The following is a 17,561-nucleotide window of genomic DNA, read 5'->3' as shown; positions in this document are numbered from 1 at the left end:
TAAAGAGAGGCCGAATGGCAGTACCCGGAACTATCCCTTGGAAAGTGAACCTGAGGTACCTCCTGTGCCCTGGTCTTATGGGGATATGAAAATAAGCGTCCTTTAAGTCCACCATGGTGAACCAGTCACCTGGCCTTATTGACTGCAACAGCTGCTGCACAGTCAACATTTTGAACCTCCGTCAACTCAGATACAGGTCGACCTGTCTGAGACCAAGAATTGGTCTGAGACCACTGCCACCTGGGCACCAGGAAGTACCAGGAGTAAAGCCCTTCTTCCAAATGACGAGGGTGAACTGTGCAAATAGCCCGCATCTGTAGCAGGGCTGTCACCTCCTGAGACAATACCATAGCATCTCGCGGATCAATGACTAACGTTGTAGTCACACCCCGAAATGGAGGGGGAGCGTGTCTGAATTGTAGAGAATAAACGGTCTGTACAGTATTGTGCACCCAGGTGTCTGTGGTGCATTGACGCCAGTACTCCAGGTGACTTCCTGAAAAGGGGCCCTGGGCCTGTGGCAGCAAATTGCTAGACAATGAGGAAGACTGCAAAGGCGGTTTCCTATGTGCCTTTCACCTACTTTCCCTAGGCACAGAGCCCTCAGGGGAAGATATAACCATCTCTTTTTGAGCTGAAGATGGAGGGGAGGCTTGTCCAGGTGGAATGGACAAAGATCGCTCTACAGAGCTGCGAGACACTCGTTTCTCTAGCATGCACTTTGTAAAAGATACACAAAACTCACAGGAGTTGCGGTTGGCAAGTTCCTCCTTGTCATGCTCCAGACCCAAACAGGCAGCACATCTGCCGTGCCTGTCCTCCACGGGGAGACACGGCTTACATGTATCACAAGAATAAAACCCAGCATAATGTCACCGCAGTGGCTGTGCAATTTAACAACCGCTTGGTTTTACTTGCTATAACAGATAGCGTATAGTACTCTTAACCAAGAAGAAAGCTGTTGAACAGCGCACACAGCAACATTGCTATGCAACCACAATAGTGTTGCGAAAGGTCAACTGTGACAAGTGACCAGATCCGCTGCTAGATAGACCAGGGATGGTATTGTTTAGCCTTGGTAAACTTTAAGTACCTGCACTGTGCCTAGGCACTAGTACAGCTGTACAGAATTTTTTTTTTTTAATAGACACACTGCACGACACACACTGTATGTTGCGTGCACGGTGTACTATATTGCACGGTGCACGGTGCACACAGTACGGTGCAATGGTACAATGCACAATGCACGGTACACACGGTACGGTGCAATGGTACGGTGCACAATGCATGGTACACATGGTACGGTGCAACGGTGCGGTGCGGTACACAACGGTATGGTGCACAATGCATGGTACACACGGTACGGTGCAAACGGTACAGTGCAACATTGTGGTGCACATGGTATGGTGCAACGGTGAGGTATGTGCACGGTACGGTACATGGAGCATGCTACACGGTACGGTACAGCGGTATGGTGCAAACAGTATGGTAACCTCGTTCACTAAGAACGGTGGTAGATCAGTGACCTACAGTTACAGAAGAAGCAAAATACAGGGATGCCCACTGGTATAGCTTCTGGCTTAACGCAACACAGCCCTAAGACTGGAGGAAGCCTGCCGTCACTGACAGCCTTTGCTGTCTTAGATTCTACCATATTTTGCATCTAACCATCCTGTAAATAGCACAAAGACACAAGTAATAAGACAGGACTTGTTTTGCAAATTAGAACAATTAAAATCATGCAATTTCGCCCACCCATAACTGAATCATTTTAAGTACATTGAAAAAGTATTGACTCATCATTGAACTGGGTGAAGTACTGCACGAAGCCAAGTTTGGGGTGGTAGAAATTTGAATGAGCTGATGTGATTAACAATCTAATCTTTCATTTCTCCTGGGGCGCCATTTTCTAATGATGCTTGATCTGTGGAATCTCACAAAACACTCACTTCATTGTAATCTATATGAACAACAGAACTGGCTACGCCCATACACTAACACACACTGTGTCCCCATTGACATCTCACTGCTATCATCTTACAGGAGCCGGGCAAAACATAATAAAAACCTGCCAAAACACTCTCAGCTGGGTGTAGGCCCATTCTGATACTGATCTGATGAGTTAACAAGTTGTTTTGTGACCAATCCTCCATCCTTCCTGTTTCTAGTGTCATTTTCAGAATGTAATGAGTACCGTGTGCATTGCAAAGGTTCTTGGTCCATGGCCCAGACTATCATCAGTACTGAATTCACTCAAAACTGACAAAATATATGCCCCAGACTTGTCTCATTTCTTTAACCCAGGCTTGTACATGCTGTGACAGTCATCTAGAGGTAGCTAAGACGAGTGAGAGTACATCCAGACCTTAAAACACAGGGTGCCCATATTCATGGGCATCCCTGAGAATAAAGGAAGCTGTTCTCAGGATAGAGCTAAAAAATACACACATATACAGACAGATGTATCATGTGCCTGTAAATGTAGTTTCATAAAATTCAAGCAATACTTTTCATATACTTTTCTTATATGCCACATCAAACCAAGCTAGAACGCATACCTAAGGAAGACGCCACTCTTTAATCAATGTGATGCCTTGTTTCATCACAACTGGAAGATCGGTTCTCATGATATATCTTAAATTTAAGCGTGGGGGTTGGTGCTCAATTGGCCGAGCACCGCCCGGCGGGGGAGGGCTTAGGTCGGCCAGGGTGTCCTTGGCTCACCGCGCACCAGCGACCCCTGTGGTCTGGCCGGGCGCCTGCGGGCTTGCCTGTAAACTACCCAGAGCTGTGTTGTCCTCCGACGCTGTAGCTCTGAGGTGGCTGCATGGTAGGCCTGCAGTGTGTAAAAGAAGCGGTCTGCTGATGGCACACGCTTCAGAGGACAACGTTTGTTCGTCTTTGCTGCTCCCGAGTCAGCATAGGGGTGGTAGCGGTGAGCTGAGTCTAAAAATAATTGGCTATTCCAAATTGGGGAAAAAATGATAAAAACAACTGGTGACTAAAATGAAAGCGTGTACTTACACAGGTACATGTGAGCCCTCCACTACATCACCTTCACTTGGGATACTATATACGTTTTAATGTTACGGTTTAGTCCACTGTGTACAAATTCACAACCACATGAAATCGTGGCAACCTATCATGAATGTGAAGGTGATTACATTTTTAGGGCGTTGCACAATGTATTTCACATATATAATCACTAAGAGCAATGGACTAAGGCCTGAGTCCTGAGGCACACCTTCCTTTTTTATGGCAGCAGCCTTGAATCCTTTAATTATCACACCCTGTGCACGACCTTGAAAGTAATTTGAGATCCAACACAGAGAAAGTTGGCAACCCCGTAACTGGATTGCATAATTTGTTGCAATAGCTGTATCAAAAGATTTTAACTCAATCTTAAAAAAAAGTTTTGAAAATACATTTGAAATTCTAAAATACTTGAATTAATCTTTTACTCAAATGCTTTTACTTAGCTAAACGTTAACAGAATTGGACCCCTAGCGTAGCTTGAATTATTCAAGAGATGAATATTAACAATATGCTTCACTCTACAATATAGGCTTTTCTGCTTGAGAGAAGCCCAGGACTGAAAAGCAGAACACACAGTTGCATCCTTTTGGTTATAATTATTGGTAGAGTTTTGTGAGGAAGCCATTGTCCCTTATCTGACTACTTAAAGAGTGCGTCGCTTCAAATGTCATTTTAATAGTTTTTTGCAGTCATTTTAATAGTTTGTTGCAGTCATTCAGAGCGGTTCTGGATTCTGTTGCTTCCATACTAAGTTATTATCATTTTTCTCTAAATCTATCATTACTTGACTTCAAGTCAGCACTCAACAGCCTTCCATATTTCATTCAAATCAAAGACAGAGAGTAGGTGGGACTGGACGAGCTGAAAGGTAATATTGCCACAGGATTTGAATGGAATGAGGATGTTCAGTCCCGGCATTTAGGATTCTCCAGACAAGCTCAAAGCCAAGTAAAGGCAGATTTAGGGAAAAACGTAATACTGGAGCAACAGAACCACTTAGAATGATTGTCATAGTAAGGGTAATGTAAAAACTGTAATAACAAGTGCCAAAGTGAAACAAGCATTCCCATTTTAGGCAGCAGCATTCAAAGAAAGTGTTAAATCAGATGAGCCACAGTGCAAGCTAGAAAGAGCAGGTTCTCCTTGCCAAGTGCAACACTAAGCTGTCAGCGGCAAGGAATCCTCAACACAAAAACAATACGAAGCGTGCAAACTGCAAAGGGGGAGAAGGAAGGAGGAGGGATGAGGGTTCACAGAGGTGTCAGCTTGGCAGAGATCGAAATAGCTCCTTCCCTCTCTGTGTTTCCAGGAGGAACAGCAGCTCTGCAAACCACGGTGCCCAGGATCAAGAGCCAAGGAGAGACCCGGGGGTTCAAGAAAGAAGTGATCAGGTGTCCTCTGGTCCGCCTCGCAATATAATTGGCTATTCCCGCTCTAGGTGTTCTCAGGCTGATGGCCACCCGGTCATTTAAATTCCTGCGAGACAATGAATCTGGCTGTTCTGTTTAATTCTGTGATTCTCTGGCTGCATGGAAAAATATTTTGATCCCTGCTCTATGACAATTTTTTTTTTTTTATCTCTCATCCCTTCAAATAGCTGGAGTAATCTGGAATGAAACCCAACAGTTGTTTACACAGTGATGAGAGACCAGCCTCAACACAGAGCAGGGCAATCACATGCAACTTAAATTGGCTGTGGGAGGTCTGTACAGGGACAGCAACTTCGTAATGCAGTCTACGTTCACTTAGTGACCTAAACCAGTGGTTTTCAACCTTTTCATCTCAAGTACCAGTGTTTCCAGCAGGGACCACCAGGTGTACCAGTAACTATGTGCAATCTTAAACTGCTACTGTAAAACTGAGACCTACCCATTACAACCAGGTTTCTGTCTGCACTCGCTTGTTTGTTGCCTCATTCTGCTGAATGGTTAATCTATTCATGAAATCCACATGTTTATATTTTTAATATTTGCAGTGTTGTGTATGGAATTGGTGACCGCACCTTTAATTGTGTAGAGTTGTACTGTAATATGGAGACACCATGCTGTCACATTTTTTAAATAGTCAGTTTCAGAAATAAACTTTGTTTTCCCTGCAACACCTGACCCTACTTTAGTACAAAATTCACGCTACATACTGTTTTATATAATGGTAACTGTGCTCTTAAATTACTGTGCTTGTTTCTTTGGCTGAAGAGATATTATCAGCTCATCTGGAATCTTGTGCAATTAAATCATACTTAAACTGCTGACGGTAAACAATATAAGTAAATCTATTATAGCTGGGATGCAAGATGCAGCTTGGTACAGTAACCTTTTCACTTCCTTGTTTGTTTAATTCTTGCACTTTTTGCTGCATTACAGCCCTTCATTAATTATTTTCTTTATTTTAAGTTTCCAGGGCATTTTGTTAATGGCACGTGTGCAATACACACACCTTAAGTGTATTTGTATTTGTTGTTGTTCTTGCTCTACGTTTCTTTTTAAGCTACTTTTTTTACACAACAGTACTCAAACATGTTTGGTCACCATCACAACTGTTGCAAGAAACTGGGGTTCCATATTCTCCTGGTGTTAATATACCTCTCTGCACTTACAAGCATTTTTATTCGATCAAATTGTTACCATCCTTATCACACTTCAGTTTATTAAAACATGTGATATGCATTTTTTTATTTTTTTTATATACACACCAATGTCATGTCGCAGGGAGATGCAGCATTTTTGTGCCTAACCCCTAAAAAACAGTTGTCAAAATGTTTTTGTTGTTGCATTTGTAACCAGTGTAGTCATAATTGATAATTTCTCTGTGATTCAGTGGTACAAACAGATAGATACATTATGATAGTGCGATTGAGGGAGCATTGTGTTTTGAGGAATCGTATCGTCATAAAAGAGCTGTCGATGCGTACCAGTGGCAAGCCTGTCGTGTACCAGTAAAGGTATGTGTACCACAAGTGGAACACCACTGATCTAAACTGTACATGAAATAAACTTTAAAACTCACAAACCTGATACAACACATTCCTCAAACTTACATAAAGTATTTAGATCTGAAACTGAAATTAGTACAAAATACTCTTTTTTACACCGATCATTAGTTACTTTATAAAATGTAATTTTGATTTATTTTTCAGTAAGATACAAATCGAAGGCAGAAAACTACTACATGTGCTGTTAATTTTAGCAGATCTCTTCATTCCTTTACTAACTTGAATGGCTGCTAATTGCACAATACTGTATTACAGATGTGATGGAGTCATATACCAGTGTGACGGGGTGCCCTCCCCTTGTGTATATGTATGTATGTATTATTATTATTATTATTTATGTTGTATTATTATTATTGTGTACACCATTGTATTTGTACATCATTTATGTACATTATTTATTTTTATTTATTATTTTATGTAATTGGCGTGGATGGGGTTAAATACCCCATCCTTATAAAACCTGTGGGAATGTGGCTGGAGCCTTAACAAGGTCATTTATTAATAGGTAATTAAGGCTCCAGCCACAAATATTAAAAGACGCACTCCGGGCTCATTAGAAGAGAGAGTGTCAGAGGACAGACAAGACGTAATATACTTGATTATAATTTTGTTCCGTGTTTGTCTATTTTGTTTTTGCCTGTGTGCCCTTTTGTTTATTATTGTGTTTTATTTTTGTTTAAACTTTTTATTTTTCATTTAATTTAATAAAACGCTGAGGCGTCAATGCGTCTCAGTTTCATCCACACTACCTGTTTGTTTTGCACTTCTTCCTAGTGCATGACGTCATCCCACATGCCACTCAAGTCCATCCTTTCACACCCAGTTAGTGCTTGTCTGACTAAATCGTGTTTATTTAAAAGATTATCCTGATCTCTTTGGATGTTTCTTTTAATACATTTAGGCAATATCACATGTGTATGTAATGTCAATTATTATTATTATTATTATTATTATTATTATTATTATTATTATTATTATTATTATCATCATCATCATCAGCCTCCATATTAGATACCCGATACTCCTTATCATTTGCTCAGCAATATACCATACAATGTTTTATAATGTATTTATTGCAAACCTTGTTTATAGGGTGTGTTTCGGGGGGTGGGGTCAACAAATAAATACCTAACTCGGCTAAACAAATTTCAATTCCTTGTGTGTATTTTTTCATTACACTGCATTCGTAGTATACTGACAAACTACTTTGGTGCTATTTTGGAATATATGGAAAGAGGTGCTTATATACACTACCATCCAGGATGAGATATGTTTGGCCATTTTGCCCCACTCTGAAGCAGCCATTCAACGTGGTACCAGTCTTGGCAGACCTTGTTGCAGGGGGTAACCCTTACCTGGATTCTCCCAGCAGCAGGAGCAGGCGATAGTGTGGAGTTTCAGCAGCAGCGATGTGAGCCAGAGTTCCAAACAGCCTTTCTGCCATTATCACGTCATTCATGGTGACCTACAGGCACAAACACAGAATTACAGAGGTGGCAAGTTCATAGACATAGGCAAGTTCATAGACGCTGATATACGGCCCTCAGGACCAATACCAGCACGCTATCAGACTTGCCAAGATCCCTCATATTGACTTAATACATCTTTTATAATGCCCCATAGGATAGCTATACGATAGGGGTTTCAATGCATTTCAATCAGCATTGCTTTCAGGTGTGTATACTTTAAAGGCACTTTAACATAATGCTATTTTTTTCTGGCAGCTATTGAACCAAATAGCTGCGGGGCCTATTTTGAAGCCCTTGTCTACAAGCGACTCAAATCAATCTGATCTTTTTTATCTGACCCCGTTTTTCGCCCAATTTGAAATAGCCAATTATATTTAAGGCTCAGCTCACCGCTACCACCCCTGCGCTAACTTGGGAGTGGCAAAGACGAATACACGCTGTCCTCCGAAGCGTGTACCATCAGCCAACCTCTTCTTTTCATTCTGCAGGCCTGCCATGCAGTCAACCCACAGTTTCAACAGCTTACAAGCAAGCCCGCAGGCGCCCAGCCAGTCTACAGGGGTCGCTGGTGCGCAGTGAGCTGAAGACACCATGGCTGACCTAAGCCCCCCCTGTGCATGTAGAGGGAGGAGGACTGCGTAGCGGCACGGTGTCCTCAGTGATTGAGCACCATTGACATTTGTATACTGTATTTAAACTGCTGATGCACGGAGGCATGCTTTTGCCAAGTGTAATCATATCGGTCTGCTTTTCGGTCGGTCCGGGACGGATGCGATTCTTATAAACGGAGTACACTGTAGACGAAACATTTGTCATTGAATTGATTTTGTTTTTTTCAAGGACATTGAAAAAGACTTCTAGTGGAAACATTTGTCCCTGAATGTATTTGTTTTTAGTGTTTGTAGATGGTAAGAGTGTAATTAAGAAGCTGGACTGTAAGAGTAGCTAGCCAGGCCTGCCGTGCCGTACCTCCTCCCCGTTGATCCTCTGCAGGTTGAAGTGGCTGAGCCGGAAGATGGCGAAGGACCTCCAGAGTGCCAAGCTGACCACCGGGTTGCCCTCAGGGTGGACAGTCAGCTGGTCGAGCCGCCGGACCTGAGCCAGAGCGGCCAGCTGGGGCAGCCGGTGGACATTGGTCTCGGAGAAGATCAGGTGCTGCCGAGAGAAAGAGATTCAAACACAGAACCAATCAGACTGCTGTAGATACGAGTGAGGAGAAACAATACAAGGGGTCCAAGACTCTAGAATGTATTCTGGACAATTCAATGTTAAATAGTTTAGAGGAAAATAGAACTATGTCTGGTTACAGTATTTCAAAATAATATTTTGCAAATTATTATGTTGACTGGTGATAATTTTTCCCTTGGTGTAATGGACTTCATCATCACAAAAAACACTGAATTCACTAAAGCAAAATCAGCAACAACAACAAAAAAATGAATATATAACAATGTGTTTAATGTGGCTGTTGTTGAAATGTAACTTCTTCTTCTTCTTCTTCTTCTTAACATTAACATTAATTATTATTTTGTTTCCTTTTTTCATCCCATCCTTGAAACATAGCAGTATGTTCTCTACTAGTAATAGTATAGATTTTTTAGTTAGTTCCCCAACAAGGGCTTTTGTATCACAAATTTGATACTAAAGGTAAGAGACTGACACCTGCTTATAATTGCTTTGTGATGGGCTAGTTGAGTTAATTGCTGCATCTAACAAGATGTAATGAGTCTGATGGACTCATTACAGGGAAGTTAAAGATGACACTAACAATCAAATTAGCTTCACTCTCTTATCTTCACATTGATGATGCAAAAAGCCCTGGTGGGGAACTAACTAGAAGCATCTTGCACTGGTCCGTGGTAGAGAAAATATTGCAGGTACCATGCTGAGCTTAGGGTAGTCCAGGACACTTCAGGTCAGGTTTTTTAAGTCATATCTAAATCACAAGTGAATTGTTTTTCAGTAAGTAAAGGGAGTGTGAATTGCGTGAGCGGCTTCATTGAATTGACGTAATTGTTTCTTTGCTGGGGGCAGCAATTCAGTCGAGAGCATCGTAACAACATGGATTAAAATCGTAATGAATGTCATTTTATATGGTAAACAATATCAATCAAAATAGTGCTGTTCCGTCACGATAGAGAACTTCACACTCTTTTTCATTAAACATTGTGTTGAGTGCTGCTCAAAAATCAACACAGAAAATCAACACAACTTCTTTGTAAACAGCATAACTGGATCAATTTGACTGCTGAACTCGAAGAGTATCATATATATTGCCTTTCAAAAGCAGCAGTCATTCATACTTTGACTAGTTAGTACTTTCTACTGATTTCTAACATCTGTGGGTTGCATTCTGCCAGTAAATGTGATGATTTCACATAAAATAACCCACAAGAGATCAGCTGAAAAACAAAGAGAGGTTCTCATGGGGGACCTGCTTTGAAACAGACACACTCTCTGAGTGGATATAAGAACTAGCAAGAATGATTAAAACTAGGAAGAACAATTTAGTTGTAGCAGTTGAATTAGTTTGGAGTAGCTACTATTTCTTTACAATTGTATGCTTCTAAATTTGAACTAAAACAAGGTGTATAACTTTCAACAACAGGACTATACTATGGTGAGATTGTATAGAGATGTGCCCTCTCCACATGGGAAATGGAGTAAAGGAGGGAAGACCCTTATAAAAATGGTCTATAGTAAAATCATAGCTAAGTGTAATAAAGCATAGGGAAGCATTGTAAAGTCCAGGTATAGCATTTTAAAAAAACACAATAACTGGTAAATGCACAGTATTGTGTATCACTGGAAAACTGCAAAAAACCTGTGGCTTATATAAATACAGCCATCGTTTCAATAATTAAAATGGGTGACAACCAACATCTTTAACTGTGTGTGTCATAAGTAAAATGCACATGCTACTGCATATCTAAAGGTTTCATCAAACAGTTCCCACTGTTGTACTATCTCAATATATTTTAAACCTCTGTAATTGAATACTGCATAAGAAAATCAGTGAAACATTTTACAATACAAAAGTAAAACAGAAGCATGACAATACAAGCTAAATCAAGTCTCTTTTCTTGAGAATATATACTCTATTTAACATATATTTACAGCCTTACTTTTGCATGAGTGTTCCCCAGAAGTCTGCCAAAATAGTTATAGGCCGTTACCTAATTGCAGAACCCCCCTAAGCCTATAGTATGGATGCGATCCTGCACAAATATTATTTCACCCGTCACTTGCATTGATTGGCTTATATATAACTCTACAGATAAATTAAAACTGTAGAAAGTATATTACAGTTTTGTCTAATGCCCTACTCCTTTTGTAATCAGTTGCCACTCACTTACCGTTACATTGGGGAACTTGACGCGTATGCGAGGCAGGGTGGGCACGATGGCGTCGTAGTCGATGTAGCGGAAGGCGATGGCGGTCACTGCGCCCACAGTCTGCACCCCCCAGCCTCGCTCCAGTGCCTCCAGAGCCACAAGACCAAACAGCCTTAGTGTTTCACCGTCCAGCTCCGCCAGGTGAGAGTCCGACACGGATAGGCATTGCATACTGGGGCCCCCCGCCCCCTCTGAGGACCTGGAAACAACAAACACAGAGCTTTAGTAAAGAGGGCTTCAAAAAGAGCCTTTGAAAGGTATCAAATACCACCGTTATCTTTACTAATGTATTGTTCTTGTTTAGAAGTTTGTATTTTTTTATTTTATGTTTCAGTCATCACATTCTGGCACTTTTGAGTGCTGTAGGGGAACAGGTTAATGGTTACACTTTTGTGTACCCAATGAACTTGGACAGAAGACATGTTTTGGGGCTGCACAGGTGCTTACAATGGAAGTTTTAAAGCATCCCCAGGATGTGATGACTGAAACAGAAAATGATTATTAGCGGACCTGAGGTTCAAAAAGGACATAGTAAGTTAATCAGTAATGAGCTGAGCAGAAAGAACTGTACAAAATACAGATACTGTGACAGGACACAAAGTCTATCCTATCACTAAGGCATTGTAAAAGTTGCATCTCCTTGTTTCAGTTACAATGGGTAAGACAGCTGATACAGAGAGCTGATACAAAGACATGGTTATAGAGAGTGCATTATTATCTACGACTGCAAAAGTTCCAAAAGAGATGGCTCTAATGGCTATTCTGGAAAAACGATTTAGCTGCAGCCTTTGAAGCAGTGTCGTCCTTGCTGTCAACAGTGACTTCCACCCTATTGACACAGCATGTGTTTCTAGTTCTTGATAAACACTACTTTTTTTTTTTTTGAGAACTAACTGTACATCAGTCTAAAAACAACAGATATGTAAAGCTTGTAAGAACTTGTAAAGCAAATACAAGTTAGTACTTAAATACACTGTTTGTAAAACAATTCAGTACATTTGTACATGTCTATTCATTTCTGCTCCACAGTGTACTGTACATGTATTTGATAAGTAACACACCATCTGAAAATCAGATTAGATAACAGAGGCTGATTTTCTGAAGATTATTTTCTGAATGAAAAAACGAACGGAATTCTGAAATGCTAAAAAAATGACACATTACACACATTGCAACAATTGTGAACCACTATGAGAAATGGTATTCTATGTTACTTTGCAAACGTAGTACTGCAAAGTTTATTTTATGTATTTGTGTTTTGTTTTCCAGGGAAGCAGCTTAGCTGTCCTGTTTGTAGTGAGGTTCCTTTATGTCTAGTTAGTGCTCGAGCAGAGCTAGGTTTCATTTTTTTTTTTTATTTGTTGGGTGAAAATAAAACTTGCGCAAGCACATTAAAAAACAAACACCTGTGGTTTTGGTTCGTAAAACAGTGCTGAGAAAGAACCTCGAAGAGAGCAACCTTCATATATATATATATATATATATATATTAGGGCTGTCATTTAATCTCAGTTAACTTCTGCAATTAACGCATTAATTGTTTGAGAGATTAATCTCACTCCTCTGTCTTGTCCCTCTTAGTCTTAGCATACCGTAATTCATTTCCTGCAGGACCATTTTAATACACTCGAGTGCACATCAGGATTGAATGAGTGAAGTCATCGTTTGAATATAAAATTAGTCACGGAACCGCATCATGTAGCAAAGCACTCAAACTGACAGACTTGTGAATGGGAAGTTTATTTTTAATAACCTTCCAACGGTTCATTGGATAGAAAGAGCGTTACTTGTATCTGTCAAAGTGAGTTCCAGTATTAAGAAGTCTGTTGTACCACCTGCGTGTTAAACATGCTTTCACTTCTCAAAATACACTTTATAGTAGTTCTTCTGCTACAGACAACATCAATACAACAACAACAACAACAAATGAAACCAATCAGTTTCGATAGAGTACTCTTAGAAATTCAGGATCGCTGCAAACCCATGAATCAAGCTAAGTATGATACTATAATAACTAGTGCTGTTGCAAAATCGACAAGTACCGACTGCAGACCCGTTAACATTGTAGCTTTGTTTTATTTCAATAACCATTTATTTTAAATGATATTATTTACAATTATAGAGGATATAACTGTTACTCTGTGAATGTTTTGTTTTATTTAGGCAATTTCAAGTTATTAATAAAAGAGAATTTAAAATTATTATTATTATTATTATTATTATTATTATTATTATTATTATTATTATTATTATTTAAACAGCAATGAAAAATATCAGTTATGAGTAAAGGAAACTGTAAAGGAAACTGATAATTTTAAATACAGTAAGGTGAGTAATAAACTGACTACATTCTGATTTAGCTGTTGGTTCAAACAATTTAACAACAAATTCTGGATTGTAAATAAATATAAAACTATAAAGAGGGATCAATAAATATAATCCAGAATCCAGAAATAGGAAAACAGGGGTTTTATGCTGGGTTGTTTTTTGGATGATGATAATAATAATAATAATAATAATAATAATAATAATAATAATAATAATAATAATACTACTACAAACTTCAATGAGATGGATGCAGTAATTGAATCAATTAAATATGCGATTAAAACCAAGATTAACTGAGATACATTTTTTTAAATTTCAAGATTAATAGCGCTCCTTTTTTTTAATCACATATATACAGTTGTAGTCAAAAGTTTATATACTCCAATTGAAATTGATAATTTCTCGAAAACAATTTCAGAAAAACAGAGGAGTTCTACAGGTGCTGTCTGAAGAGGTGAGTCTTAAGGAGGCGCCGGAATGTGGTCAGGGACTGGGCAGTCCTGACATCTGTAGGAAGGTCATTCCACCACTGCGGAGCGAGGGTGGAGAAGGAGCAGGCTCTGGAGGCAGGGGAGCGTAGAGGAGGTAGAGCCAGTCTTCTAGTGCAGGCGGAGCAGAGAGGTCTAGTGGGGGAGTAGGGAGAGATGAGGGTCTGGAGGTAGCTGGGTGTAGTCTGGTCAAGGCATCTGTAGGCTAGTACAAGAGTCTTGAACTGGATGCGAGCGGTGATCGTGAGCCAGTGGAGTGAGCGGAGTAGTGGAGTTGCGTGGGAGAAGCGAGGCAGAGAGAACACCAGGTGGGCAGCGGAGTTCTGAATGAGCTGGAGCGGACGGGTGGCGGACGCAGGGAGGCCAGCCAGGAGGGAGTTGCAGTAGTCTAGGCGGGAGAGTACCAAGGCCTGGACCAGGAGCTGGGTGGCGTAGTTGGTGAGGAAGGGTCGGATTCTTCGGATGTTGCTCAGGAAGAATCGGCAAGTGCGTGCCAGAGTGGAGATGGGAATAAGAGAAGCAGGGGTCCAGGGTGACTCCGAGGTTCTTAGCGGAGGAAGAGGGAGAGAGTGTGGTAGATTCCAGAGGAACAGAGATAGAGAGATCAGAGGAGGGGGAGGAGGAGGAGGGAAAGAAAAGGAGGTCAGATTTAGAGAGCTTGAGTTTGAGGTGATGCGAGTGCATCCAGGAGGAAATAGCAGACAGACAGGTAGAGATACGGGAGGGGATGGTGGAGTCAGAGGTGGGGAAGGAGAGGAAAATCTGAGCATCATCAGCATAGAAATGGTATGAGAAACCATAGGATGCGATGAGGGGGCCCAGGGAGCGGGTGTAGAGAAAGAACAGGAGAGGACCCAAGACTGACCATTGAGGGACTCCTGTTTAGAGAGGGCGAGGTGTGGAGGTTGCTCCACGCCAGGTTACCTGGTAAGTGCGGTTGGAGAGGTAGGAGGAGAACCAGGCTAGAGCAGTGCCAGAGATCCCCAGGTCAGCGAGAGATGATAGTAGAATAGAGTGATCAACAGTGTCAAAGGCAGCAGAGAGGTCGAGGAGAATTAGGACAGAGGAGAGAGAGGCAGCTCGGGCAGACTTTAGTGAGTTGGTGACAGACAGGAGGGCGGTTTCAGTGGAGCGAGCAGAGCGGAAGTCAGATTGGAGAGGGTCGAGCAGAGAGTGGTTGGACAGGAAAGCAGAGAGCTGGTGGTGTACAGTCCGCTCGAGGGTTTTGGAGAGGAAGGGTAGGAGGGAGACAGGACGGTAGCTCTGGAGGGAGGTGGGGTCGAGGGTAGGTTTTTTGAGGAGGGGAGTGATAGAGGTTTTTTTGAAGGCAGAGGGAAAGAGACCAGAAAGTAGAGAGATGTTGAGAAGGGAGGAAATGAAGGGAAGTAGAGCAGGAGCAGCAGCTTGAAAGAGGTGAGTGGGGAGGGGGTCCAGGGCACACGTGGTGGGTTTGTGACCCTGGAGCAGGGAGGAGAGGTCAGAGTCTGAGAGGGGCGAGAAGGTGGAGAAGGAGGGTGAGTTAGTAGGGGATGCAGTGGGTGTAGGGGTTGGAGCAGGAGGGGGTGTTGGGGAGGGAGAGGTGTTAAAGAGTTTGCCAACAAACGGACTTCTAGAATTAGGTTCTGCATTATCATATTGAAATTTCTAGCACCTTGTAGACAATACTATCATAGCATCAAAGGGTACGAATACTTTTGAATTAGCATTTTTGGAATTTTGCAAAACAATTGCTGAAATAAATAATTATAGACATATATTTCTTGTAACTTTTTTTCTTCATCTGTAATTTTTTTTTTGCTAATTCTGTATCATGAGCTGGAACAAAAGCTTATTCCGGTAGGTTTCTGCTTGTCATCTGGATCCTTTGTCACGTGTTAGATAAAGACTATAACTGAAAGCAATAAAATGCAGGAGACACATTACCCCATAAAAAATGTTAATTAATTTTTTACAGTTCATTCTCTCCGTGTACAAAATCAATTTATCTTAATGGTTAAATCCAGTAATTTAAACTAAAACATATATTTTTAAATAAACATTACATTTAAACATATTCACTATAAATCCGTCAATACTGATATCACGATTACTCAAAATATATTGTATTATTGTTGCATTCCTAATAGCATACACATTAAAATCAAGTATTTAACAAAGCAATACCCTCATAAAAGTCTACCACACTAATTTAGCAGTTTTCCCATGGTTATACAATGGATTTACCATGTTTTTAATATGCTTTACCATACCTCTCTGGGCTTCACAATGCTTTCGCCACTCTTTAGTACACTTTCCTACACACTACAGATTTAAAACTTAGAGTAACTGCCAGAAGATAGTTTGGTGCCACTGTATATCTGGAGCCACCAGTTCATACCCCTCTGTGTCTGATACCAGATATCATTGTGATTCAATCAGAGCGGAGCAGAAGCAAGCAGGCCTCCCCAACAGGCTGGCTGCAGTCCAAAAACTCGCCCAGGAAAACAGGACCCGAATACTTTAAGTAGCAACATTTATTAGAGCGCATGAATTTCCTGAGACAGCCTGTCAGCTGCCTGATTCAGTGCCAACACATGGTTATCTCCATAATAAAATACCTCGATTACTGCTTGAGAATAAAATCTGCCACTCCAAGGCATTCATGTACTGTTTTTATACAGTTGTTCCCATGGTAACCAGAGGTAGTGATGGTAAAGGTACTACAATACTAAGAAAACTATATGAATATGTTTAAAATGCTTTCTAAAACTCCTGTATTGTGTGTAAAATCAACATGCTTCCGATGTACTACACATTGCTGCACTTTTTTTGGTGTATATGTGCAGTTATTTTGCAATTCTCCACACAGCTCAGGAGAACTCAAGGTCCGTGGTCATCCCCACAACCAAGCCAATTGCCTCTTTACACCCAGAAACTGAAAGCAGATGTAGGTGAGTTACCGTTCTCTGAAGGGCAAAAGTCAGTCCTACAGGTGACTGTTTGAGCCCACCAGGCACATAGCCAGTAGGGTCCACTGTAGTGTGATGAGGAGAAACAACCCATGCCAGTTTTGCCTGCCTAACCCACAGAAGTCCCCAGTGAAGAAACTCTTAACTATAGGGTTGGTTAAGTGTATGATGAAATATCTAATTCTGAGAGTGTACATTTTATTTAGTTGTCTGAGAACAGCCTTTTTGGGAAATAAATTGATTGTCCAATGATGAAAAAGTGTGTAGAACAAGAAATAAAATAAAATATAATTACAGGCTAAATAGCAAGCCCCAGGAGGAAATATGAAAGCACACCTCCCCACTCTCCTCAAGCACAAGAGTCCAACAAGCCAGGAATAGTTCATAGACAAAACTACAAACAGATCTTGTTAGGTAGACTGCTGTGTAATACTGACTGGAGATGTAGTCGTGGCCAACATTGAATCACGGTATGTTTTTCAGCTACGATTTGGTTAAACTACTACATTTTTAACTTTTCTAAGATGTACTAGTCATCTGAAGTGAGAAGTAACTTGTGACTTCAATACATGGCAATGGATTTTCCTTATGATGCTCTGAGATATCTGTGTTTTATTGTACCTCCCACAGTGGGTGCCAGTCTTGGCAGTAACCATTTAAGTAATTCATTTTTGTCGTTAGTAGTAAATGCATAACATCTGGGACAGATTTCTCATTCAAATATTTTGCAAGCATTGCTCCAGTGGTTCTAGATTCTCTGTCCCAATATAGTCGAACCCGCTCAACATCACCCATTAATGTCACCTCCTCTTAGTATCACCACACTGTGATGTCCTGCCCAGAATAAAAGGGGAGCCAATGGGGACGATCTCCTGATAATATCACTATGCTTATTACCATACTGGG

General features: G+C 40.9%; 1 protein-coding gene across 2 annotated transcripts in view; it reads right to left on the bottom strand.

Moving 5' to 3' along the window:
• Positions 1–17,561, bottom strand: part of LOC117428309 (leucine-rich repeat-containing protein 49-like) — a 169,897-nt gene that overhangs the window by 16,956 nt on the left and 135,380 nt on the right. For both annotated transcript variants that reach the window (XM_058994887.1, XM_034047188.2), the window contains exons 14-16: positions 10,854–11,091; positions 8,467–8,652; positions 7,384–7,493 (exon numbers count right to left, since the gene is read on the bottom strand). In XM_058994887.1, coding sequence (XP_058850870.1) covers positions 7,384–7,493; positions 8,467–8,652; positions 10,854–11,091 — 534 coding nt within the window. The remainder of the gene's footprint in view (positions 1–7,383; positions 7,494–8,466; positions 8,653–10,853; positions 11,092–17,561) is intronic.

The sequence above is a fragment of the Acipenser ruthenus genome, chromosome 21, assembly GCF_902713425.1.
Source record: "Acipenser ruthenus chromosome 21, fAciRut3.2 maternal haplotype, whole genome shotgun sequence".
Lineage (NCBI taxonomy): Eukaryota > Metazoa > Chordata > Actinopteri > Acipenseriformes > Acipenseridae > Acipenser > Acipenser ruthenus.
The sequence above is the reverse complement of the archived record's forward strand: the minus strand, read 5'-3'. Positions and strand labels throughout refer to the sequence as shown.